The sequence below is a fragment of the Xiphophorus hellerii genome, chromosome 20 (genome assembly GCF_003331165.1).
Source record: "Xiphophorus hellerii strain 12219 chromosome 20, Xiphophorus_hellerii-4.1, whole genome shotgun sequence".
NCBI lineage: Eukaryota > Metazoa > Chordata > Actinopteri > Cyprinodontiformes > Poeciliidae > Xiphophorus > Xiphophorus hellerii.
In genome coordinates, this window is record NC_045691.1 from 5,350,014 (window position 1) to 5,377,888 (window position 27,875).

The 27,875-nt window shown below is 39.2% G+C and overlaps 1 protein-coding gene across 3 annotated transcripts; it reads right to left on the reverse strand.

The window, feature by feature from the left end:
• Window positions 1-1,057: 1,057 nt before the first annotated feature.
• On the reverse strand, window positions 1,058-27,763 carry LOC116710147 (proto-oncogene tyrosine-protein kinase Src). Of its 3 annotated transcripts, XM_032549004.1 has the most exons (13): window positions 27,056-27,763; window positions 16,609-16,891; window positions 14,026-14,125; window positions 12,869-12,886; window positions 11,182-11,280; window positions 10,851-10,954; window positions 6,043-6,192; window positions 5,794-5,949; window positions 2,861-3,040; window positions 2,632-2,708; window positions 2,400-2,553; window positions 2,189-2,320; window positions 1,058-1,266 (listed from the first exon to the last, which is right to left on the reverse strand). In XM_032549004.1, exons 2-13 carry the CDS (start codon window positions 16,835-16,837, stop codon window positions 1,058-1,060), a joined length of 1,608 nt encoding a protein of 535 aa, XP_032404895.1. In that variant the 5' UTR covers window positions 16,838-16,891; window positions 27,056-27,763. The 3 variants fall into 3 exon arrangements, with proteins under 3 accessions (XP_032404895.1, XP_032404896.1, XP_032404897.1); XM_032549005.1 differs by lacking the exon at window positions 12,869-12,886 and having other exon boundaries at window positions 27,056-27,760; XM_032549006.1 differs by lacking the exons at window positions 12,869-12,886; window positions 14,026-14,125; window positions 16,609-16,891; window positions 27,056-27,763 and adding an exon at window positions 13,318-13,974.
• Between the last annotated feature and the right edge of the window lie 112 nt (window positions 27,764-27,875).

A 27,875-nucleotide genomic window follows, 5' to 3' on the forward strand; every position in this document is an offset into this window, starting at 1 on the left:
GCCTATGCACAGAACTGCTTGACAGAAGTTACCCAATTCATTTCTTAGATACTTGTGCTGTGAAATCTATTAAAAATGCCCTTTAGCGCGCCTCTGACAGTGCTGATCCTTTGACATTTTTTTTACAGCTAATTGAGATCAATCAAAACAATACGCATTCAGGCAACACCTGCATCAGAGTCGTTTTAATGGAGGTTTGGAACCAGCATGATTAAACAGGAGAAAAAGGCCTCAATCGTTACGTTGATGTTAACGTCACAGAACCTGCACGTCTGTCCTGGCAATCACTGATTAGGATTTTACCAATTTTGTCTATTGAAAAACACACACACACAAAATAAAGCAAACATAGCAAGTTCGTCTGACATTAAATGTTTTCCACCACAGGAAACAGGCTGGCCAACTAAACTGAACAATAAAGATGCAGAGTTTCAGAGCTGAGACACTTTAAAGAAGCAGCACTTGAAGAAAACTGGGGAGAAACTGAAAGACTGAGAGGGAGAGAAAGAGGAAGAGCGGCAGAGCAGATATAGAGAAAGAGTTTTCCTTTGGCACCTGAGCCACAGTGGTAGCGCTCTTGTGTGGGTGGAAAAGGTATGACATGATGGTGAAGAGATGGAAAAAGGGCAAGTTCACGCATAACAGCTCATAATTAATTTGACGTTTCTTCTCTTTCCTTTTTCTCCTCATCTTGAAGTTTGTTCTTTATACACCGACTCTGTGTGTCCTGATTTGGTTCCTCTTCACATACGTTGCACCTCACATAAACATTTGCCTGCAAGTCTCTCAGTTTGATCTGAGTCGGAGGATAACCAGCAGGAGAACTTGGGTCGACTGTGATGGCTTCCAGAACACCGGTTTCTCCGGGTTGTTCTGTAGCAGTTCCTGTACGGCACACAGAGGGACTTCTGCAGCTTTCCGTCTCGGTTTTGTTTCCACTGAAGAAGTTCCTCACAGATTAGTTTCACAGTCTCAGATCCTCCTCTGAGGTCGGTTAGTGCAGATCATTCAGTGCTGAGGCCCCACTCCCCATTTGGGTGTGATACAGTTTGCGGTTCTATAGGTTCTCCCCAGGTTGATACTGGGGTTCTGTGGAGGTGAAGTAGTCTTCTAGGAAGCCCTGCAGGTACTCAAATGTAGGCCTCTCTTCAGGATCCTTCCTCCAGCAGGAAAGCATGAGGTCATGCAAGGAAGTGGGGCACTCTGCTGGGCAAGGCATCCTGTAGCCACGCTCAACCTGGTCAAGCACCTCTCGATTAACCATACCTGCAAAGAGAAACAAGAAGTCACTTTAGGAATTCTTACACCCAATTACAGTAAGACTACAAGGTTTACCCATTTAGAGTAAGTCTAATGGATTCAGTTGGTTCCATCTGCAGCATCAACTTAAGTTAGAGAGGTTTATGTGCACGTAAAATTGCAATCAATTCAGTTATTCTTTTCTAATCAGAAACGATTATTGTAAGGGTGTTCTCACACCTGACAGTCTTGTAGACTCTGTTTGATTGGGGACCAAAGTTCCAACATTTGTTAAATTTTGAGCCGGTGTGTTCGCTTTCGATCCAAACTAACTGAAAAACCTGTTCCCCCCTCGCCTGTGGGGGCGCTGCACCAACAACCACTAAAGGAAACTACAAGAATACCTTTGAAGATGCTGAGCGCAACTTCCTTCTTCACAAAATGTAAACAAAAATGGAGTGGCATTAGATTTTAGCGGTTGTAGGATTTATTAGACTCTTGTGTTCATTTTGGTTCAATTTACAAAAATGCTATGCAAGTTGGTCCACTTCCTGCTTTTTGTGTGCTCTCTGGTCTGCTTGGCACTGATATATTCATTCGAAGTGAGCCAGAGTTGACTTCAACTGAATCGAGATCTATGGTTTCAGATGGACCAGAGTTAGTTTTTTTGCTCTACATCAGAGTTTGAATCCTGACCTTACATTTTTATTATCTCCCTGTTCATGCACAGTCCAAAAACATCACTGGTCTCTCTAAACTGTTCTTGGGTAAAGGACGTGTGTGTATGGATGTTTGTTCTTTGTGACTATGTTGCCTGACTGGTGACCTGTGCAAGGTTACCCCCCTGCTTGCCCAATGATGTCCACCAGCCCCCAAGAATTCTACAAGGATAAGCGAACAATTGATGAAGGCAAGTCTAGGAGAGTTTGATCTTCAGCAAAGCTTTAACCTGGATAAGGAACTCGGCCTTTGGTTGCGAGCTCTGTGAGAAGCACCCCAAAGGACCAGACGTCTGACTTTATGGTGAAACGGCCGTACAGCGCTGCCTCTGGTGCAGTCCATTTGATTGGAAACTTGGCACCTGAAAAAATGGAAATTAAATGAAACACTTAAAAACACAACATTCAACATTGTTCATTTTGATAGTAGTGATAACTTACCTTGCCTTGCTGTGTACTCGTTGTCTTCAATCAGTCTTGCGAGACCAAAGTCGGCCACCTTACACACCAGGTTGTCTCCCACCAAGATGTTTGCTGCACGCAGGTCTCTGTGAACGTAGTTCATCCTCTCCACATAAGCCATCCCGGCAGCAATCTGAGGGAACGTACAGGACTTTGCACATACTCCTCACAAGTAAACAAAAGAAAACTGAATGAATGTTCAGGGGTTTACCTGAGCAGCCATGTCTACCAGCTGTGGCAGACGAAGCATCTTTCCTGCATCCCCTTTGAGGAAGTCCAATAAGCTACCTGTGAATGCAGAACAACATGGCATTCCTTAAAATTGCAAGAATATTCATTTGCATTGCCAATTATGCAGTTGAACTGCTTATTTCAAATGTCAAACATAATTTTTAAGGCTCGGTAGCCCACTTAAGTTAGAGTAGTCCTTCCTGAGTTACCTTGACTCATATACTCTGTCACAATGTAGATGGGCTCCTCAGACACTACGGCATACAGCTGGACCAGCTTCTCGTGCCTTAGCTTTTTCATGACCTGTGCTTCCTGTAGAAAGGCCTCTGGAGACATAGTGCCCGGCTTTAAGGTCTTAATGGCTACCCGCGTTGTACCATTCCATGTTCCTGTCAACAAAACAAGAACTTCAGCTCATAAAGAACAGAATCAGTTTTTTTTTTGAGAACTATAGAGTATGTACATTAAAGGGGATGTATTATGCAAATTACACATTTTGAATGTTTTTGTAACTTCCAACTGGGTTTCTACTGGTTCTTAAAACAACCCAAGTATAAAAAAAAAAACAAACAAAAAAACAAAAACATCCAGCTGGCTTTTGGTGACAAGTTAATGTTTGTTTGGTATTTTTGAAATGACCCATTTAAAAAACCTCCGAAGTGTAACTGTCAAATCGGAAGGCACTGTACCTCACCAAGCAACTCCAAGAAAGAACCAGTCAGTTACCTAGCAACCACAGCAGAGCACCAGCATGTTTTATCAGCTGGTACAATGGCTGCTGGGTAAGACAAGTGTTTCGTTGTTTACTTACCATCCAGAAACCATTTGTTGCATTCTTGTTTATTTTGCAGGAGGCACTACTTCTGCTTTTCAAAGATGTATTGCTGTATCTGTTAGCAACCATTTTCAACCATGTGAGTGTAAACGTTGAGTTGGTCGGCCGTTGCCACAGCAGCTCATTTGGATTTAAAGTGACAAGGGGTCCTATAATAGGCTCAAAATATGCAGAACTGAGCAGACAAAAGTCTCATTATCCAAGAATGATTTTTGTGGTCACCTTTAAAAAATTTGAGAAAAATAAAATTTGCTAGCATAAATTTTGAAAATTGCTCTTTTTGCTTTGGTGTCAGTCGTTTTAGTCATCTCTCAAATGGAAAAGTTTAAGCATTTTGCTTCTGGTTCACAAAAGAGGTTGAAATGGAGCAAGACCCAGACTAGAACCTCTCATGGTCATGTCACTGAGGTCTGGCATGATAAAAAAAAAAAAAGAGCTCAGCGAAATGCAATGCTGTCGATTTACTGGTGCGTTTACATTCCAACAGTCACCTAGGGTCATGAGACGCAGATCATGACCAGAAGAACTCAATCCCAAATACAAGTGGCTAAAGTCAGTTTTAGCCACTTGGCTGTCTGTCTTCAGGCTTAGAGTGTAGATATGGAGCTCCTGCATGGATATGGAGCCCTCTCATTTGGGTTTCCACCCTGGACCTGCTAAACCCTGCAACCCAATATCGGAGGGAAGGACTTGATTTGTAGCAGGCATTATAAGATAAGATAAGATAAATCTTTATTGTCATTGTCACAAGGACAACAAAATTTAAAAGGTGCCATCAGTCAGTGCATATGCTTTAAAAACAAAAAATAACTGTCTCACAATTCACACACAATGTAAGAATTAACAAATAACTGGTAAAAAAAACAAAAAAAAAAAACAAATAAATAAGATCAGCCACATTCTCACATACATCATTCATGATGATTAATGGTTGTTTTTGATTGCATTTAGTTTTGTTATTGCTATCGGGTAGAAACTGTCTCTACTGTCTCTCTAAAACTGATTAAAGAGTAAACACACCCCAATCAATGTATTGTTTTGCAAAAAAACTCTCAACATTGGTCAATAAGGGTGCTATTGTTATGTTTTTGTGCAAATTTTGATAATTAATGTAAATTTGTTCTGTTTTGCAATATTTTGTCAAAACCTGTCTCAGAGTTGGCCTCTTTGGGTTGAATGGCGGCTACTGCAGTTTAATTTTCTGTTTGCTTACAATGGTAATGGCTTTACATCACACAGCACTCACTTCTTAATCAGAGTGAAGCTGCAGAGTGGCTGGTACTTTCACATGTTGCAATAAAAGGCTCCAATAATGAAGCTAGATGCTTAAAAAAGCTGTAAAGGTGTCTGAAAAGTCACTAAATATATCAACAAAGTTACTAAGTTGGCAACAGTGACTCTCTCATCCTCACTACAAACCAGCTTAACCTCCTCCCTTCATCCCCACACTAGGCCACGCCCACTTTATGCATTTTCCAGGCACACAGTGAGATTTTATAGCACTAACAAGTATCTGTTGCCTTCAATTATGTAAAAATGCTCTATATATCATATATGACTTAAAAGAAATTTGACTTCATAATTAAACGCTTGAAATTGTGTTTCTGTGTCTATAAGAAGCTCTTCGGATTTTCTGACACTCCATCTTCAGCACATCCTCACAACATTTTTTCCGTTAAGTTGTTTACAACCGTTCTCATGAGCGTTTCACTAATGAGTAGTTCACATGATGAGGTCAGCAGAAGCCCAGTTCCACCAGGTGTTTGCTAATTGCTGCTACCACTAGCCTAAAGGAACTAGGCCAGGGGTGTCAAACTCCAGTCCTCAAGGGCCACTGTCCTGCAGTTTTTAGATGTGCCACAGGTACAAAACACTGGAATGAAATGGCTTAATTACCTCCTCCTTGTGTAGATAAGTTCTCCAGAGCCTTGCTAATGACCTAATTAGTCTATTTAGGTATGGTGCAGCAGAGGCGCATCTAAAAGTTGCAGGACACCTGCCCCCCAGGACTGGAGTTTGACACCTGTGAACTAGGCATTTAGGATCCCCAGAATGGCTGCCATGGAAGATTAAAGGATTTCTCAGTCATGCATGAAGGAATCAAAACACCAATCAACATATTTTCAATATGTTGAAAATATTGAAATATTTGAAATATTTTCAATTTCAAATTACATTATGTTGTAATTTGGCATTACAACATGATGTAAAGCTCAAACAAGTTGATTTTACATAATACACCCTTTTAACAACTCTCCTTAGATATACAGTATATTAAACCATGTATAGTACAAGAGAGATTCCTACCCATCCAGACTTCTCCAAAGCAGCCCTGTCCGAGTTTAACATCCAATCGGAGGGACTCTCGAGGAATCTCCCAGGCATCCCTGGCCAAGCCTTGCGTCTGAGGTTTGGCCACTGGACATACATCCGTCAGAGCATGACACAACCCATCTGAGTGCTCTGAGGAAAAAAGGAAAGGAGACAAAGTGAAAAGGCAGATTAAGGACAGTAGTGTTGTAAGAGGTGAACCACCAGTACTGTCTGAATACTCACTGCGGTAGTGGAAGACTAGTTGCTGTAAGCTGGTGAACTGGGTGCGAGTGGTGATGTAGAAACCTCCGCTATCCAGCTTCCTGATCTTGTAATGTTTTACATTGAGGCCTTTGGTGTTGTCATAATCCAGCACTGACAGGCAGTACGCCCCTGTGGGCAAAACCAAAACAACAGACGGAGATGGATCAGAACAATAAAACCAGGCGGCTCTGAGACGCTCTGACAGCTGCTCTGAGGAGTTTCCTACTAGCAGTGCCAAAGATCGCCAACCATCCAAAATGTTGTCCATTCACGTCTCTATACTGAACCGGGCCAGCTACAACTCAGTCCTGTGGAACTGGAGACAAGATCCAACTAAATATGAAAAATCCAAATTTTCATGAATAAGAATGAGAAAGAAAAGGGGCTGAGTAGATACAGAGTAGAAACACTACTGCAAATCTTCACAACAGTAGAGAAAAATGTGTTGATGTCAAGGAAAGGCAGAAAAAGAATAGAATGAAAATTAATGAAAGTTGTAGGTAGATCATAATTAGTAAAACCGCAATTCAGTCATAATAAGAAACAAAAATTGCAGTTAAGGTTTTTTTTTTAAACTGGTACATGTAACACTGGCTGTACTTTTGCTCCAAATAGCAAAGTCCAAAACTCAGAAGACAGAAAATTTCGGCAAATCCCCAAATGAACTTAAGTAGACGACAGTGAATGTAGAACAAGTGCTGAGGTCTATTTACTTACCCAAAAGTCAAAACATGGAATTGTAGAATGATACAAAACTGAATTTAATCTCTTCTAGTTGAGAGGCAAGGAAAATAAAAATAAAAAATTATATAAAATTCCCTTCTCACCCACCGCGGGTGGTTCTTATCCTCTGAGCTCGGGTCCTCTACCAGAGGCCTGGGAGCTTGAGGGTTCTGCGCAGTATCTTGGCTGTGCCAAGGACTGCACATTTCTGGACTGAGATGTCTGATGTTGTTCCTGGGATCTGTTGTAGCCATTGGTCCAGTTTGGGGGTGACTGCCCCGAGGGCCCCGATGACCACAGGCACCACTGTGGTCTTCACCTTCCAGGCCCTCTCCAGTTCCTCCCTGAGGCCCTGGTATTTCTCTAGTTTCTCGTGCTCCTTTTTCCTGATGTTGCAGTCGCTTGGTATTGCTACATCTATCACAGCGGCTTTCCTCTGTTGTTTATCCACTACGACAATGTCTGGTTGGTTCGCCATTACCATTTTGTCTGTCTGGATCTGGAAGTCCCACAGGATCTTAGCTCTGGCGTTCTCCGTCACCTTTGGGGGTGTTTCCCACTTTGATCTCGGGGTTTCCAGTCCATATTCTGCACAGATGTTTCTGTACACTATGCCTGCAACTTGGTTATGTCGTTCATGTATGCTTTCCCTGCCAGTATCTTGCACCCTGCTGTTATGTGCTGGACTGTCTCAGGGGCCTCCTTGCACAACCTACACCTTGGGTCTTGTCTGGTGTGGTATATCTGGGCCTCTATTGCTCTGGTGTTTAGGGCCTGTTCCTGGGCGGCCAGGATGAGGGCCTCTGTGCTGTCCTTGAGTATATCAGTGGTTTTTATCTTATCAGTTATCAGATAAAAACCACTGATATATATATATATATATATATATATATATATATATATATATATATATATATATATTTCCTTTTTTGTTTGAATTTTTAAACCTCCAGCATTTACTGAGGCAGTGCTTCATATAAAATAATAATTAAAAACAACTGCTCTACAGGATTTTGATTCATAGACGAAATATCTAAGTGTCCACTTTTAAAATGTAAAATATTATTTCCTAATCATGGTTTAATTTTTAAAAGAAAATCTTAAACAAAAAGCCACATCAGCGCACACTTATCTTTCTGACCATCTATTCTACATGAATTCCATTTTGTTTGAGGGTGAAAACAATCAAGAATGATTGTGAATGCTAAGGCTGCAGGGAATTATGGGAAAAACATCATCTCCTTTGATTGCATGAAAGAGGATCCAATGCTAACAGCGATGACAAAAGGAGCCACTGAACCTCCTTTCGTTGGCATTGAAAGGATTGGAACAAGCTCTTATCACGGCTTCCATACAGATACTTCTGGGTCATTATGTTTCGTTAAGGAGCTTTGAAAGCACAGGAAGCAATTCAGCTGCATCCTATATTTACTTACACAGTCAGTTCCTGCTTCTCAAACTAGCATTTATTAGCACAGGAATTCAAACTGCACTAAACCACAGATCATTTGTCTAACACTTGTGATCTTTACTACTTTAAGAAGATTAAGATAAATAAAACATCACCTGTACAATTGAGTTGCAAATATAATGGGACAAACAGCAGAACAATAACATTTTTACTGAATATTTAGAAGACTTTATTGCAACAAACAAAATGTATAAAAGATCTAAATTATATTTGCAAATAACTATCCTCCATTTTGGAGTTTTGAGCAGATTAAAATCTGTCACCGGTGGTTTAGCACCTTCAGCTACTGCTAAATATTTCAACAAAGTGCAATCTCAATTTAAATCCATTACATTTGTGGGAATTTAGAAAAGATTCAAACTGATAAAGTACTAAAGAACTAGTCAATGAAACATAATTCAGATTTTAAAAAATGCTATTTGGATCTGATTCAGACATTTACCCATCTTTGGATACATTCTTTGTACAGGGAAGCTAAAAAGAAAACAAAGTCAATCACTTTTTATCTCAAGATTTGTTGACTGATCTTATCTCCCTGGCAGAAAAAAATATCTAGGGCAGAGAAGTTAAAGCTCCCAGTGTACATCCAGCCTGCACACCACATGGCATATTCAGAGCAGCACGTCTCCACCAGTTCAACACCCACTTGCCTTCCATGTTGCTGTCCAAATGTAGCTTGAATTAATTTTTTCCTGGAGTGAGGCTTAAAGCAATTTACAATCTTGGCCAATCGTGAAACATTTGGATTATGGAAGTAGAATAAGTTTCCAAAAACAAAATAAAATAAAGCCTAAATGATTGATGCAGGTAGTGTGTGTGCAGCGTGTGCAGTGCAAAGATCAGATTTTTGTTGCCGTCTCAACATGTCAGCAGCATGCTCCTGCTCATTTCGGTCACACAGAGAACCTAACATTTGACAGCTAATAGAGAACGTAACCTGAGGCAACAAATCTCCTGCCAGAGCTCCTCCTGTTCCTCTCGATCCTCCCCTCTTTTTTCTCTGATTTGCTTATTCGTAGTTCTACACTCTCTCCTCAAGCCCCTCTACCACTGTTCTTCAGCGTGTGTGTGTGTGTGTGTGGGTGAGTGTGAGTGTATACTGCGACTTACAGCCGGGGGGGGGGGGAATCCAGCACCCTTCAAGGCTGACCTAGTTAAGGGTGAATGATTCACCCCTATCCATTCACAGGTCCAACCCACTCCAGTCCTTTTATTTATCCCCCCAGACTTTCTGAAAAACAAGCCTTTCAAGAGCCCTCCTACATCACCGAGACTAGATCTGACTGCAGATTTTAAGAAAAAGATGCAACAACTCTGTCACGAGCACAGACAACAAAGCTGCAGTGTGCCAAAGGCTGAAATAAAATAACTTAATTAGGAGGTTCTTAAACGTAGTCCCTTAAGATTTACTCATATCATGTTAATGTAATCTGTTGGGAACAGTTGCCTTTTTCACACTGTTTCAACACATGCCAACTTCTTAACAACCTACTTTTTTAGATTACATTTTATATGAAAATCTGTGCAACTCATCAGGGAACAAATGAATGCATGCTTATAACCAACCAAAACGTCTTTGCACACAATCACCAGTGATGTTGAGGAGAAGATTCGGGCTTTTTCCCCACACTCTCCATTCATTCTACCTTAATGGTAGGGCATATTCTGCTGCGGATGTGCTCTCACAGTGTGAAATAACAAGAGGAGCTGCAGGGCATCACTGAAAAAACACTAAATCTTACCAAGTAGTTTTAGTCTTTAGTGCAAATATCCTGGTACAACTGAAGTCAGACAAAAACTAACTTACAAGTAACTTTTTAGCAAGATATAAGAGTTTGTTTTAAGTAAATAATTTCTTAATATTGATTTTAAGTACTGTTCCACTGGTACAACAAGACATTTTTTCCATGTTATAAGTGAAATAATCTGCCAGTGGAACCAGTACTTTTTATTAATATTCAAGAATTATTGACCTAAATCAAACTATTGTGTTTTGCTGAAAAGCTTCTTGTGAGTTACTTTAGTCTTATTTCAAATGTTCTAAAGTATTTGCACTAAAAACTAAACATTTAGTAAAACGTTGTGTTTTTTATATGATACAAGCTAGAGTTTGGACAAAGCATTAGTGAAAATGGCTTTAGTTTACAAAAATGTCACATTAAACTGAACATTTTTTTGGAGAAAAATCTTCCACATGTATATTTCTTTCCAATTAACACCACATTTCCCAGAGCTTCTTTTTAAAATATTTATTTTAAAGACCGTTTCTTGGCTTAAAAATATACAAGTTCGACACTTAAAAGAGCTGACAACTTGTTTTCCCTCTTAATTGTCTTGTTGCTACCGGACTAAACCTGATACTCAGCATTTTCTTAATGAGATCTCAAAATGTAATATTGAGTTTTAAGCAATCATGTGCATTTTTCAAGCTTTTGCCATGTAACATGCTCCAAACTGGGCAGTATATACTGAAAGCAGCTGATTTATGACATCATTATGAGTCATTGCAGATGAGGCCATTAGGCCTAATTCTGATGATGGAGCTTAATGACGACCGCAGCCAGTGAAGCAAAGCCAGAGTCTGCTCTCTCACCTTTCGTGGTCTCGCTCTCTCTCACTAGGAAGGTTCCTTGTCGGTTCTGCGGGTTCAAAAGGAGCCTCTCCGAGTCACGTCGAGTGATCTTCCCGAAATACCACCTGCCGAAGTCGGTCAAAGAAAAGGAAAGATCAGAGGAAACTCCAGCTGAGCTGCTGAAAAGAACAGGAGGAGCTCAACATATAAAAAATGCTGTCAGAACCATTTGAATTACAAACATGCATGCATTCATTACTATAATGCACATATAACCACTTTTAAATAATACATAGATGTATGTGGGGTAAAAAAATGTAACTGCGAGAGTGACACAGAAAAGGTGCTTTACTCTTCAGCTTGGATGGAGTCGGACGGAGCCACGTAGTTGCTGGGGATGTAACCGCTTTCTCCTGTTGTGAGCGAGCGAGCGAACCACCAGTCCCCTTCTCTATAGGGCGGAGGAGAGAAAGAAGAGCCAGAAAGTTAGGACACAAAAACAAAAAAGGAACAAAACATTTATGAGGAGCTGCACAGAATAAACCTTGAAAAAAACTGTATGGTGTGACGTAAAGGACGTTTTTTTAATTTTTAATTTTTTTTAGATTTGGCTAGTTTCTTCTTTGTGTTGTTGTGTATAAAATGTTATTGTGTTGTATAGATGCCAAATAAAAACAGTGTCTTTACATCTCCACTGCCTCCAGCTTCCCCGTGGCAATAAAAACAGAAAAGAAACTTTAACAACTTCTTTGACTGAAAAATGTATATCGTTATGAAAACATATTTACTGTGTTTGTACATCTGTTAATTCAGTTCAATACAAACTCTGATAAGAAGAAGTGCAGACCTGAACTGGAGCATTAAGTGGTTCCCATAATTTAGCTTACATTTCCTGTCCAACTATCAGTCATACCAAATGTCTGCATGAAAAACATTGCTTAGCTCATAGAGAGATTATCATTTGATTATTAAAAATACAAGTGTAGTTAGCATTACCTCCTGTGTAACTTTGACAGTATCTGCTTTTGTAAACTAGAAATATTTAGAGTTCTGGGTGAATGTCACAGAAATTTATAAAAAACACCTTGAACTTTTTCCACATTTTGCTACGTTACAACCACAAACATCTGTTTACTCTATTGGGATTCTATGCAACAGACCAACACAAAGTAGTGGATGTTTGGAATGAGGATGGAAAATGACGCACTGCTTTTCAAAAAGTAACAATAAAAAAGTCTAAAAAGGGTGGTGTGTGTTTTCTGTAGTCACAGCTGCAGGTCTTCTGGGATTTTACCAGCCTTGCACTTCCACAGACTTTCTTCTTTGTAAAATATAAGTCAAATATTATATTTACACACGTGTACGTAGACGACTTTACAGATTCTTTCATTTATTGAAAACAAAGTGAAATTTTCTTCGACAACTATGAATTACTTTGTGTTGGATCATCGTATAAAAAGTCCAATAGACTACACTAAACACTTTACAAAAGTTTTCACACTTTTTGAAAGTACATACACACATTCCTATATGGACACTAACCTGGTCTTTTAAGAAGCAGGGCTGCATCATGAGTGCCTTAGGGGCCATTTTATTTATTATTTATGAAACATATGAACAATTTGTGCTGGGTTTAGTAGTTTAGCAAAGTTTCCCTCTTAATTGTTGTGTTCCAAACTGTCTTACAACTTATACCATCTTTTGTAACACCAGGATAGTTTTATCAAAGTAAAAATGAAAACATGCTTATATGAATAACCTGAACAACACCAAAGTTCAAAGAGTGACAAGAAAAAAAAACATAACCCAGGTAAGCTTCTACTTCGCTGATTTACATAATAAATCTTTTTATATTCAGGAGCATCCATTATGTACAAAGAAAGCAACACCGTAGAAAACTATTTTAGGTGTGATTTCAGAAAGAACTTTGTGGTCTAACAAAGAGACTATCCATTTAAATCCATTTATCAGCAAATAAATAAATAAGTAAACACAGAAAAGGGACAGAGCACAAGGTTGCATGAGGTAACAATACTGACCTGAAGCTGTACTTTTTCCTAGGAGAAACCATGAAGCAAGAGAAAGGAAGAGAGAAAGAGAGATAACAGACACAGCAGACGCATCAAAACACAGCAAAGAGACAAAGAACGGCGAGCAGCACAGCAGAGGAAGGAGCTGGAACGTCTATTTTATCCTGTTTTTAGTCTGATCGAATAAAACAAAACCTTCATAAACACAGAGCAGACAAATGCTTCGTTATTTGTCCTTAAAATATTTGGCTTTGAAATGAACTGGTTGCAAATTTTGTCTGCAGAACAGATTTTATGATAGAAGATGAGAGAAAAAGTAAAAAAAAAAATAATAATTGTCTTAAATTTAAACATCTGTATGTGGATGTCTGGAATGTTATTTCTTAATTTCAATATTCACTTTCTTCTTTACTTCTCACTAAAACAACTCCAGAGTTCAATATGTGCTGGGAAGTTACATTTTCAGGTGGAATCTGCATCGAAGAATTGCGAGGCTGCATCTCAGCGGGACGTGCTCTCTTTGAAGAGTCTTAAAGATTACGGGGATGGCCCAAAAGGAAGCAGGACACATTAGCAAAATGGTCTTCTCCTCCGCCTCAGTAAACAGAAGGGAGGGTTTGCTCCTCGGGTCCCAGCTCCAACCCTTCACTGTGGCTGTCTCTGTTCATTTCAAAACAAAACAGCTGAACTCACAGGTACTGCCTCAAGAATCTGAATCAGAACAAATACATGAGGAAAATGTAAGTTTTAGAGAGGTAAAACCTGCATTCCTCAGTTTGCTGAATGATAGCATGCTGTTATTAACTGTCTGGCTGACTTTTGGAGTCTACCTTAGGATAATGTGTGTGCGTGCGTGTGTATGCAATTATCTGTAATAGCACACATCCAGCATATGAGAGTAGAAAAGTGGAGTCGGGTATCTCATTTCGTGGCCTAAAATCAGCTGGAAAGCCAATCATTCAAGCAACAGACTAGACGAATGTGCTCAGTTACTGTAATGATTATTCCCATCATAATCTGACCCAAATGTGTCACAGAGATCCCATCGAAACCTCTGGAAACGGTGACAGCTCATGAAGAAGAGCCATACCGTGTCTCTTTTCAGACATCTACTTATTTCTTAGTTATACTGCGAAGGAATGATGGAATCGGCTGTGGACGCTTACGTGTTGTTCACAATCTGCAGCCGGTCGCCTTTCCTGAAGGTCAGGTCGCTCACTGTCCGCGACTCGTAGTCGTACAGCGCCACAAATGTAGTGACGCCTCCTGTAAGAAATCCAGGAATGCTTATTTAAACAAATGTGACTGAAGACTCAACAAAAGGACAGAATGTTTTTGCCTGAAAGCCTTGAATGACTTTTTTTATTTAGACTTGGTTGTATCTGTAAACAATAACCATTTGTCAGTGTTTAATAGAAATTTTAACACTCAGACTGTCTCTGGCTCATCTTTTCTAGAGGACATTGATATAATAAAAGTTATTTTCTATATTTGAGCAGGATTTTGTACTTGTAGGCTTCAACAAATCAGTTATCTAAACCCAAGCCCTCAAGGCAATCATCGATTAGCTCATTAGATGCATGACAGAAGTGTAGTAGTTAGGAAGGCTGCTGCTGATACACCAGCAGGTCATTTTCTCTGCATGAAGCAACATTAACCCAACCATCTGGTTGGTCCAGACAGCTTAAACATTCCTGGGTGAAAACTGGACACTGCAGCAAATCAAGCTAAAATGTTAAAAACAAGCTTTCATGTCTGCTTGAAGAAGAAAATAAAGATTTAAACCATTTTAAAAATTATTTAGTTTTCTGAACAGTTACAATTGTAAACAGTTAATTAGTCAAAATGTTTTATGTGACCTTGTCACATTTGTTTGAAACCTCTAAAATAACCAATCACCAATAAGCAGATATATATAGATTATTTTTGTCTGGAAAAACCGAATGGTAAAAGCTAGGTTCTTTTAACATTTTTAGTCACTGTGTAATATTCTGTGCTTTTATTTCTCCTTTTATACTTCTACTTCTTTGCGGTTATCAAATATATGCGCTCAGCAGAAATAAACTCACTCTAATCACTTTTTAGATTTTACATTTCTAGACAAAGGCAAGTTCTGTTGGTCCTGGCTAGGCCCTGTCACAATAACAAATTTTGCTGGCCGATAAATTTAATTATTGCATTATTATGGCACTATTATGTCACTTTCAAAAATCAATAAACTTTCATTTCAAAAGAACATCTAACAACTGAAACAATTAAATGGATGCTGACGTTTCTGTAAACAAAATTGTTCTTCAAAAAAGGGGCTAGTTGAGACCAATGCATCAGACTGTAATCCAGTCTTCAGTGGAACAAAATAGACACGAGAGAAAACAATCATTTTAATTTATTAAGCAATTAATTGATTTATTGAAACAGACTTAGTCCTGGGCTCAAATACCAGATGGGAGTTTCTGCATGAAGACTGCATGTCATCTGGATGTGTCTGTAGATTCTCTTCAGGCACTGCAGTCCAAAAACATGCATGTCCAAAAACACGCATGTTAGGTTAATTTGAAAGTGTGTGTTTGTGTGTGTGCATTGCATGGCTACTCGTCTCGTTTCTTTGTGTTGTAAATTAGCAGCCTGTCCAGAGTGAGCCTGCCTCTCACCTAATCACTGCTGGAGATGCACTACAGTCTCTCTCTGTGACCTCAACAAGGATTTTTACATTTCAGGAAAACAAAAAATTACTTCATTTTAGCAACTTGTCTGCTACTATTAAACAATACTGTTCTTAAATCCAAAATAAAAACAGAGTTAAAAAAGTCAGAAAACACTAGACACACAAGTTTCTTATTGCGTAGCCTCATCAGCATCCATCTATTCATCTTCTGCTTATTCAAAAGGTAAATCCAGACATCCCTGTGCAGCCTGCGGCTCTTTGGAAGTCCACAATGGTAATTTGGTTAAAACCCTGTATATCTTTTCTTAAACATAGATACAACAAATGCATATTTAAGCAGTTTTATATTTTTTCATGGCATATTTTCTGCATTAAATTTCCACAACAAAATTACACCACAAGTACCAATGATATTTATTTCATGCCATTACATTGGAAACTAAGTACTTTGTTTACATTGTTTCCAACAAACATGAGCATCCAATAGAAGGAAATGTATCCATCATGCTTTTGCAAGCATTTTATGTTAATCTTTATATTAAAAACTAAAAGTACAGCTAAAATGGTGTTTTTTTTAAAAATGACCACAAATTTCATATAACAGATATTTATCAAAAAAGTAGTTTTTTAGGGATAAAATGGCTTTTTTGTTGGTAAAGATTGGAGAAATCTGCTCTATCCTATTTTGATGAATCCCAATGTGTTTACAAGTCAAAAGTCTCTAAGTCTCTACAGCACAGGTGTCAAACTCCAGTCCTCGAGGGCCGCTGTCCTGCAGTTTTTAGATGTGCCACAGGTTACAAAACACTGGAATGAAATGGCTTAATTACCTCCTCCTTGTGTAGATCAGTTCTCCAGAGCCTTAATGACCTAATTATTCCATACAGGTGTGGTGCCATTTTGAATTTACAACCAGCTTTACCCCCTAATTTCAGCCAAGCTTCAGTACTTAAATAGCTTCACATTAAAGTCCAGAACACAGAAGAACTCATGGCAGAGTTAATGATTACAAGGTGCTCCACTTCAATTGTTCTCAAACTGAGTTAAATCAAAACCTGCCCAGCAGCATGACATGTTTTCCTACCTGACAGAGGTCCTCTCTGAGGTGATGTTACTGTTCCTGTGTGGTCCACCCCTCCGAAGAGACTCAGTTCTGGGGTGTTTGTCGGGGCGTGTTGGTGCTGCCCCTGGTACCTCGGCCTGCCTGTGCCGACAGCAGGGCTTCGGTTGGGGGTCTGCGTCTGCTGAGAGGGGCCCAGGTGGTGGAAGTGTCCGCTGTCTGAGCCTGTGCCTATGGTACCATCCAGGCTCATGGAACGCTGGCCCGGCTCCTTGGGCTTACTCTTGCCCTGCCCCCATGTGCAGACCTAGGACGAAAGCCAGTGATGAGCAAGGAAGCAGCAATTAACATCCAAAGGTGTCACAATGTGTTTATTTTAATAATGGACCAAATAGATTTGACAGGGTTATTTATAAAAATGGCTTTTTCGAACATATTCAGTAAAATTCAATAGGATGCTTTAAGTTGTATAACCTGAAATATGAAAACACAACCTAAAATATGTTTCTTTAAAGACATAAACAAACCTCGTTGGGTCATGAAGAACGCTTATATGTGCATAAACTAGTGTTGCGACTTCATTTTTAAATACAGTTAATTGCATGGTCTACAATTAATCACATATTAATCAAAAACAATATGTTGGCAAAATAAGCCCCAGTTTAATTTCAAAACACATTTTTGCTGCTAAATTATTGAATAAACAGACATATGAGCTCATCAACAAAGATTTATTGTTTTTAATATGTTATTTAGGTTATTCAATCATCAATCTTGTTACAGGTTTCAAGTTTTTCATGATAATTCACTTTGGCCTTCTTTGAAAAAATACTTTCAAATAATTTTTTTTTTTTTAAAAGAGTTGTGGACCGTGAACGCCGACATTAATGTTGGGATTGTCTCTGCTGCTGCTACATGTTTAGCATTGAGATGCTATTATAGGCCAGAACATTTTCACTGATAGGTTAACACAACTTTAACAAAACCACAGTTTTTGCCGGTGTTCCATCAGATCATTTTTTGAAGCAAAAATTCACCACCAGTGGGACAAGAGAAGCAGTTTTGTCGTCCGACCCTGTTGTTCTCTGATGTAGCTTGTGTGTCAGACTTACGGGGTGTACTGGAAACACAATGTAAAGGTGTAAAGGTTCTGGTTCAGAATATTTATATGTAAAAAAGGAAAATGTAATTAATTGCATTAAAACCTATCTAATTAATAAATTAAAATGAACATGTTAAACTCCGAGCCCTAACGTAAGCAGTCACATTAAATCCAGTTCTTATGCTCCACCATTGTGCATCCCTGGAGCTTTTCCACATTCATTTAAATCCAGTTGGCATACAGACACTCGGAGCTGAACAAATTACCACACACGTTTACAATATTCAAGGTTATTCCCATCAGGTTACGTCTGGTCTGAATCAATACCCATCACCAAGGTAAACACAGTGGTAAACAAAGCGAGCCATGAAGACCAGGACTACAGCTAGTGAGCTGGCAAGGACAGAAACATGTCCAACACTTCTGCTGTGTCCTGATAAAAGCAACAAGTTGAGAGTGTGTAGTCATCAGGAGGACACAGACTAAAAAGTTCACAAAGTGGATGCACTAAAAGTTGGAGTGCCTTGCTCACACCCCAGGTCCGCTCCTCCCCTTCAGTCGCTGAGCAGTGATTCATCGTGAGACTGGCTATTTCAGACCAGCTGAAACAAGACAGTCACACACACATGAAACAGCCTGGTTCCTTTGTGAATCCCAGCACTCTCAGTTCCAGACAGAGTGGATTCATATGCGTAGGTGTGTATGTGCGTTCGTGTGCATTAGCAGCTGTTCCGTGGCCTCTGGGAAACAAGGCTCAACTGCACACCAACAACCCCCCCCCCCCTCATTCCCAGCACAGTTGTGTCTCACATCCTTTTTTCCAAACACATGCAGGCAGCTTGGTGAGACTTTCCAACACACAGTGTCTGACAGACAGGACAGAGGAGGGTTATTAACAGACATGGAGGAAGGAACTGACTGTGGCTCTAAAAAGAACGTGTAGGTGGTTGTTACGTACTGCGCGGACAGCTGAGGCTTAGTGGGTGTTTAAAGTGTGATGTGTGAGCATAACATAATTACACAGGTATGGGGATTCTCAAAGACATGGGCAGGCTCCCACTGTGAAGATGTGGGGGCGGGTAAGTCAAGTGCTCCAGAATGCGCACACTGATTTCTGAGCAAAGAAAGAATATAGGCGAGAAACCTTTGGTTCAACTTCTGCAAGAATGTAATCCAGTCCACTTTGAGTTAATATGTCTAGAAGGGCAAGGTAAAGTGGGCAAGAAACAAGGACTAAGAAACTGGACTATTGACTACTGACCAGACAGTGCAAGGTTGGGTTGTTTGGTAGTAAAATAATAAGCTTATAGTTTTGTGCTCATGTACATTTTCGCCAAGCTGCAACACATATTATGATAGTTTTCAATTTTCCTACAAATCTTTGGTAATTTGTCTTAGCTGCAGATCACACTACTTATACTATTGCATCGGAGCATAGATAGTTTACATACATCAACCCAACAAGGATGGAAAACTGTTTTATAGATGTGTTCTTTTGTTGCAACTTAGAAAACAATCTTGGTCAAGACTCCTGCAGACACTGTTTTAGTCTAACAAAACTTTAAAGGTTTTTTTTATCTCCTTTTATGTACACCCATAAGAATATCAAGATATACGACATATTTTGACCAAAATCCTGCAAAAATCTCAACAAGCACCAACAATAAGAACGAAAACAGTAAATCAGAGAAGTAAGTTACTCATTGTTCTTACAGCTGTTGCACGCTAAACTATATTCTCCAGACAACCCTGTGGGGAGCTGCTACATAGTTGGCAATCTATGTAAAAGTCTTCATTATGCCAGACGCACCTGCTTGTGTGTATAAAAGGTGACCACACATACAAAAGTACGAGAGGCAGAAAAAAAGAGAACTGATGGCTATATTGGTCCTCACACCTGTGCACAGTCGGTGGCTTGCGCCTACAAGCCTGCTGACTAAACGCTGCTGCCTAAAGCTAGTCAGAGATAATCAAACTAGGAAAACACAGGAGAGCAAGACTGGGTTTGCAATAACAAGGGTACTATGAGGTCCATATAACACTTTATAGGAGTCACAACAGTGAAAATCTGCCATAGGCCCTCCCCCAAATTCCTATCCTAAAAAAGGATACTGATGATAGAAACACTTCCACTGCCGGATTTTTGCTAAATAAAATTTTTCAAAACAGAGGAGATAAACAAGCTAGTTGATGACATCACACAAATTGAACCACTTGTTTTGTTTTTTTTTTGTAGAAAAGTAACTATAAATGTCAAAAAAACAAATCTCATCTTTAAAACCAATAATCTGCTGTTCAAGGCTGCAGTGCAGCAAAGTTCTGCAACATAACCTCTGAGTCATTACTTAAACTTCCTCTTAATTACTGCAGAGAAAAGCTTTTTGGATGCACAGTAGGGCCCCGTGAGCAAGAGGAGAAAAATCTGTGAATGGACCGGTGGAGATGCTGAAAGATGTTAGGTGAAAGCCAGACTTGGGTCATGCAGAAAATTTGATCCAAGAACTCAGTCTGTTTTTGTTTCTGTTAAGATTTGGCTTAACTAGTGGCCTTCACAATAATCAGACAGAAAATGGGTAGAAAGAGAAAGATACGCAGCACAGCCCCGCGGTGAAGGAATTAACCTAGTCTGCAGGCTGCACCACTGTCGCCTCCATTAAGGTCTGTCCAAATGTCTATGGTTCTGCATGCTTCATATCACATTCCTAACTTCTCTCAGCAAAGGCAGAAGAAAAACGAACAAAAAACCCCCCAAAACATTTAACTGTCTCAATTTAACCATCTTTAGTCATTACCGAATCACTTTTTCCAAAATTGCAACCACTGATTGGTTTCCTCTGTATATTTACTATACCATCATTTGGCTGCAGGACTTTTATCGTCTGTATTAATGTGTTCAATTCAAAGACAAAATATTAACTTGACTTTATGTTTACATGACAAATGATTACATGATTAGCTTTCTACTGGTTTTAGATGCTTGAATTCATATGGTATTAATAATGTATCAATTTCTCTGTCCATGGAGAGGCTGGAACAATCAGGCTGGAAAACAAGCACATCAAGTCAAAGGAAGACATTGTAGAAGTAATGCAGCACAAAGGGCGCATGACTGAAGACACCATTTAGGCCTAATTAAACAATCTGTTCTCAAACTGGAAAGAGGCAATGATCCTTAAAATTATGTCCTAAAATACCTCAGAGTCCATAGAATTGATCATTTACTCAGGTTCCCTTCAGGATACTGGATCAACCCGAGTGCACTTGATTTTCTCTGCTACTTTGCATCTGAGCAACAGAGCTGCCTCTGCAGCAGAGCCTCACACCTTTTCCAAATACGGCAATGCAATTCCCTGATATCTATAAGCACCAACATGCTGTAAACTACACTCTGTGCACAATTGTTAGGCAAGTGTTATTTTAATTAATCACCAACTACAGTGATGTCGCTTAATCTAAAATGTCAATAAACCTCCAACACAAATGTTTAAGCAAAAGGGAAGTTTATTGTAGGGGAAAAAAGTAGCCATCCTCGTTTTCAATAACAGTAGCTGTGTTTCCATTACAAATGAACTCAAAAGTTTGTCAATATTCTGCAAATGTCAAAAAAAAAAAAACAAATTTGGAAATGCTGTATTTCCATTAAACAAGAAAAGCAATTAAAATCACATGTGAATAGCTTTGTTCATGCGATAAGTCATTAAAAACATGCCACGTCATAATCCTCCAACTACTTCCTGTTATCCTCTTCGTTTTTTCAGCCAGTAGCAACTTCCAGTTATTGATCATGTGACTCGTATGATGCAAAGAAGGTGTTTCCATTGCAGTTTTGTGAAATAAACCAATTTCGATCTCATCCTAGCACCTAAACTTTTTAATTAGACAACGCGTTTTCAGCAAGTAAATTTATTTTCAAAATGTAAAATTGCACAATTATCTGGTCAATGGAAAAGCAGCTAGAGATAAACCTTCCTTTCATGAAGTCTGATAGTTTTTTGATCCGTTGAGCACAAAGGAAGGGGTCATGACATAGTGCCTGGTTAGCCACACAGAGGAGTACTAGGATGCATCTGACAGAGCATTCTCCTGCAGAAAAATCATTGTTTGAAATATACAGACTGCTGCTTGAAGAAAGTGTCTTCTTCTTTGAACCCATCTTCGACCCGAAAAGGTCTAACCAGCTCACCTTCAACAATACCAGCCCAAACCAGTACCACAACCCAATCTTTCTAACTCAAAATGGAGGTTTGTTGGACCATTCATCTGGTCCAACAAAAGTTGCTTCTATTTCATCCATAAAACCTTTAAATTAAAAAAAGAATCTGTCTTCTGTCTTGTTCAGGGGTGTTCAACTCTGGTCAAGCTGCAGGTCGGTGTCCTCAGTAGGAAGCCATGTTCTCCAGAGTCCTGCCAATGACCTCTTTATTTAACTCAGGTGTGTTGAAGCAAAAACTCCAGTAAAAGATGCAGGAAACTGAAACTTAAATGACTGGAGTGATGGTCAAGTTTCAGCCTTCCTTGCTTTGGCCATGTCTCAGAGCTCTGGGAATTTTGTACTTCTCAGTGATACATTTATGTTGTAGTTCTAGAATATGACAGAACTGGAAGATAATTGGTTCCTGGTAGTAGTACTCTTAATTATTCTCAAATCCTTGGCAATTAATTTGCATTCTTTTTCCTCAACATGTTTCTTGTGTCCCTGTTGACTAATTGTAACGAAATGTTTAATGGTTCTGTGATCACGCCGCAATATCTTAGCAATTTTAAGATTGCTACATCTTTTCGAGAAACTTATGATAATTTTTGACTTCAGAGTCAGTTAAATCTCTTTTTTGGCACAGTTTGACTAAAAAAAGCTGCCTAATAATTATGTACACCTTGATATACGATGTTTACTTCCATTCCTTATTACACATACATCACCTGCTATGCTTAAACCCACAAGCATTCAACTTGGAGTTAGAAAATATGCCTAAAAATGCTGATAGGGTCAAAAAATTCTCAATTCTCACTAAGAACACAGTGCAGAGGAAATGGGATAAATGGTAATTTAATAGGGCATACTGGATAGTGTAGAAAATATTATATAACGACTATTTTGAGATATGGTCTCAATAAAAAGAATGACAGAAAAAAATCTTTTAAAAAAAACAACTCTCTGTCTCTGAGCTTTTCCATATATAACAAGGGTGCAGAGGAACGTGGGAGAACCAGACTGCATAGCACCGCTTCGACTGCCAGCGACTGCAACAAGAACAGGCACCTGAGCAGCAGGAGGGCAGGGGGAAGGAACTGAGGAGGAAGATGTGTGTGTATGTGTGTGTGCGTTGTAACAAAGAGAGTGGATGCAAAACAAAAGCTCCTTCCAGCTCCTGTTGCTTTGATTGCTTCATATCTTTCATCTTATGACACTTTCCTATATAAATCTCAAGTAACATTCTTAATGTTATTTCTGTTTTCTCTGCAATCTTCAATAAATAAACTATTTTTCTAGACATCAATTATTCTGAAAAACAATTATTCATATTGCAAAGTAAACAAACATGCCTGTTTCCTGTACTTTTACTACAAAGGACTAGATTAAACAACAATACAAATCATGGTTCGCTTGGAAGATTTTCTGAGTTGTTTCTATCTTTAGTTCACAATGAAGTTCAAGAGCTGTTTGATATTGATTCACGTTCATCAGTCCCCCGTCTTCCTCACCGTCTCAGACCTGACTGCGTCTTATAAACTCGATGACCCATTTCTGTACATGAACTGAATACTGAGAGTGAAGAATAGAAATAATGGGAAGGAAAAGGAAGAGAGTTCAGATAGGTGAAAGGAATGCAGGTTAGGAAAGCAGGCAAGTACGAACACCTATCAAGTATTGAAGGTGTGTGTAGATGAGCCTAATAAATCCATGCCAATTGTATTTGAGCATCAAACTTACATTTTTTTTTTAAGTAATTACTTACAAGGTATCCTTAAAAAAAAAAAAAAAGCTACAGCCTTGTAAAGTGTTCATCAAGCAGTTTTCTACTCACATTTATCATCTTTATTGAACATAATAGCACAGCAGATTTAGGACTAATTTTAAGGATCTCTAGATCTGTTTAATAGTATGGATCATTTAAAGATTAATAATGACTTCTATAAGGTGACATCTCCGCTATGGAGTCATGGCGAAGTGATGATGACGGAGATTACTCCACTACTTTTAGCTGCACTGACTCAAATATCATTGCAAAATAAGACATGTTTAAACAAGATGCAAGGTCATGGTCTTGGCATCCTTTACTTCAGTTTCAACAACACTGTTTCAGTTCAATGTGAGCTGTAACATCCAGACAATGGGACAGTAAACCAAGTACTTATGAACAATGTGATAAACATGATGATGCAGTCCAAAGAACTACTCAGTTTTCAAGGACTTTAAACTAACAAATTAGATGTTTTGTTTTAGTGTTGCAGTTAAATGTGTAGTGCCTGTTGTTCAGTAACATTTATGAACATAAACTGCAACTAACTGAATTTCTTGACCTCTGCCTCTTAAAATTTACTACAATGGTCTAGAAATCAAACATACACAGTGTAACAATTGAAATATAACATTCAGCTCCCACTATTACACAACTTGTGCAGTTACCCTAGAATCCTTTCAAAGTCAGCAACCATCAGCACATTAAATACAAATTTTGAAAGACAAATATATGCAAAAAATCTTTACACTGTGGGGATACTGTTGTATTTGAAGGATGATGGAAAGACCTTTAAGCTATTCACAGATGACATGAGAAACTAACCCCCCTTTCTCAAAACCAGATGGAAAACGCAACCAAAACTCACAGAAGTAAAATAAATAAATCAAAGTAACATGGCCAGTTTAAATTGATTTATAGAGACATCATTCATCATCTTTTTCTGCTCATATTTAGGCTAAAGCTTTGTTTGTGTGATGAAATGTTTGTCTAAAAATCTTTAGTGCAACTATTTTTGTCTCTCAGGGGCTACTATAAGACTATAAACTATGACAGGAAAAAAAGTGAAGAGTACTCAACTCAATCACATCAGATCTTCTTGTCATCTGAGCCAAACCAACACACAATGCATTTCCAAAATTTTGAAGCTTAAAGACGTAGCTTAAAGACAAAACTTAAAGATGAAAACATAGAACTGGCATGGGTAATAAATTCACCTCATCCACACAGTAGCAGTTGCCACTTTGTCCTGCAGACACTAAAGAAGCGCGGCACAACGTTTCAGCTCAATGGGGAAATTACAGTTTACCCCTGGGAATGGGGGAGAGGGAAGGAGGATTGGTGTCCAAAGATCCAAACAAGAGGAAATATGGACATTAGCAGAGCTTTACTCTGCTTTAAGATGCGCAGAGACACAGAATACAGCAGAGACAACATCAGAGTAAGCCAGAGTACATTTAACATGGACATACTGTCCTTTAAGATCTTTCCATTGTTAACTCATGATAGTTTGGGGAGAGCAGACCTGGATGGCTTTTGGTGAACAGACACAGGAAAGGCAAAAGGAGGGAGAAGCAGAGGAGGGACTACAGCACTGAGCTGATAAGATGTCAAGAAAAACTCTTCTATTCCCTACATCTTGACTGAAGGCTCTGGCAGCCGGTCGCCTGGACCACGAAGAGCGGCTGCTTCAGCATGATTAATTTCACAGGACAGGATGGCCGGCTCATATCAGAACGAACCACGAGTCATTAACTCAACAAATTCTTACTGTAATGACAGCTTGTCAAGTAAACTGGTGGCTTAACAGATCTCACAATGAATAATTTTTGTGGACTCATAATAAAACTGTTATATATATATATAAAATATAACATTCTTTTAAATGAATTAAGACAAAAGCTTGTTTGATTGTTACTGAAACAATTAGGAGATAAACCAGAAAGACTTTTATACACACAGAGAAGTCTGCCAAACGGGTAGCTATTTTTAAATCATCTCTAGTCAGAATATTACTGGATAAAACTGAATGCTAAGTGAATCAGGGAAATTGGAAACAATTTCATTAAAGTAATTAATTGATATCAAAGATCCATTGTCACTTTGGTTCTGATTCTGCATCTCCAGATTCAGAACCAAACACGGAGAAGCAGCATTCTGTTTTTAAGCTCAACTAACCTGGAACAGACTTCCAGAAAACTGCAAAACAGCTGAAACAATGAGTTCCTTTTAATGAAAGCTAAAAACCTGCCTGTTTAGAGTCGTCTTTGATAATAACTGAAATATTGATCAATATATTTGATGTATATTTACTTGATGTTGTCATTTGACAAATTTTAATGTTTATTGCTGTTTCGTAATTGGTTACTGTATTATGCGTCTATGGTGTAAAACACTTTGAATTGCCTTGTTGCTGAAATGTGTCATATAAAACTTGAATGCACCCTGAAGCCGTAACAAATAAATTCTCCAACACTTTCTGTACTCTTCAAAAACATTTGTGAGTAAGTGTAACAGTGATTTTGGCAGCCCAATAAGACGCAAGATGTTACTCATGTTTGTCTGATCAGACAAACACATTGGTGTCTAGATCAACTCCAAAGCTCTCCTACTCATTCATAGTAAAACCTGAACCCAGTGGATGATGGATATTAGCCACAACTAAAAAGCTCCCAAAAGAAACTGAAAACAGTTAAACTACATAATTAAAATTCTATTTCCACTAGATTAAACACCAGTTGTCAGCAAAGCTGCTTTCAAAGAAAACACGGGGTGGGGTGGCAGCTGCCTACGGGAGCAGCAGCTGTCAAACTGAATACGGGTTGGATAGAGAAGGAAAATGGAAATAAATAAAATTTTACCCACAGGAAGACGTACATAGTCAGTGTTTGCTAAAGTGATTCCTACCAGGTACGTAAAATGGAATTTATGAATGAGGGAAATAAAGAAACGACGCTCATGTGTCAGTCGCGGTTCCCATAAACAACGTTATTTGCGGCCTGATGAATCAAAACAGGTGCTGTTACTGCTCCATTTTGAATTTCGACGGGATTGTTGGCTTTAATTTCAGCGCACAGTCGATGTGTTGCTTTTCCCCGGAGTATTTGTGTTCGAAACAACGAATCAAAGACGAACACTGCACAGACGCTTTACATTTTTGAAGGGGTGTAGAAAGGCGTCCAAGACGTAGCCCCAACACAGATTGAATGGCACTGGCCAAATGTACGATCCACGCTGACTGAATGGCCTGCGTAACAATGAAATGTAACTCGGTGTGGGGGTATCATACGCGAACATGCGTTGGATGAAAAGCCAAGGTTGTTAGGTGAAAAATACAACATATCCTCTTGGCAATATAAAAAAAGAAAGAAAGAAAACCCCGCTCCAAGCTGAAATGAACTAAGCTTACCTTTAACGCGTCTTCAGATTCAGCCCAAAAATCAGAGACGCACCGCCAGAAAGCCGCTCAGAACCCGGACGGCTGTCCTCATTCAAACATTAATGGAAACCTTGGGCCAGCCGCAAATCCCATTTAGCGAATTTCACTGGAGCCGCAGAAGGAGGAGGTCATGACGGGGGACTGCCTTCTGGAACAAGAGGGCAAAGCAGCCGGTGTTGTGCTACGGTGGGCCGGGCAAACGCCAGACTGTTCAGCTGGAAAGAGCCGACGGCGCAGGAAATTCATGCGTCGAAGCAGGAGTGGTGTAGTGAGTGAGCAGAAGACAAGCCGCGTTGGGGGAGAAGCCACTGGATAGCGCATCACTGACGAAACATGGGAGCGAAAATATAAACCGACACGATTGACGCTTCTTTTTTTTTTTATTTTTACGCAGTAGCGTAAACTTCGTAGGGAATTAGCTTTATGTTGCGCAAGATACAGAAGATCGCTCCTGCGTTGGCAGGCAGGAGCAAACACACGATGTAACACAGTTTGTTATTTAGTTGTCACGATCGGTGCAAAACTGTTTTATTTTACTGAAATTAAAGTTCCACACTTCCTAAATCACTTCTTTCTCACGGAGAAAGCTGTTAGCTTCCTTTCTGGCGAGGTAAATTGGTTGCTAAGCAACACGCAGTCCTTACGCTAAGAAACGTGACGCATTATTATAAAACTTCAAGTGATTTTATGTGGGGAAAAAACGTGAAATACTTTACCTCTTTAATAAAAGTATGACTATATAGGAAAAATAAATGTGGTACACTTTTCTATCGGGTATTTTATCAATTAA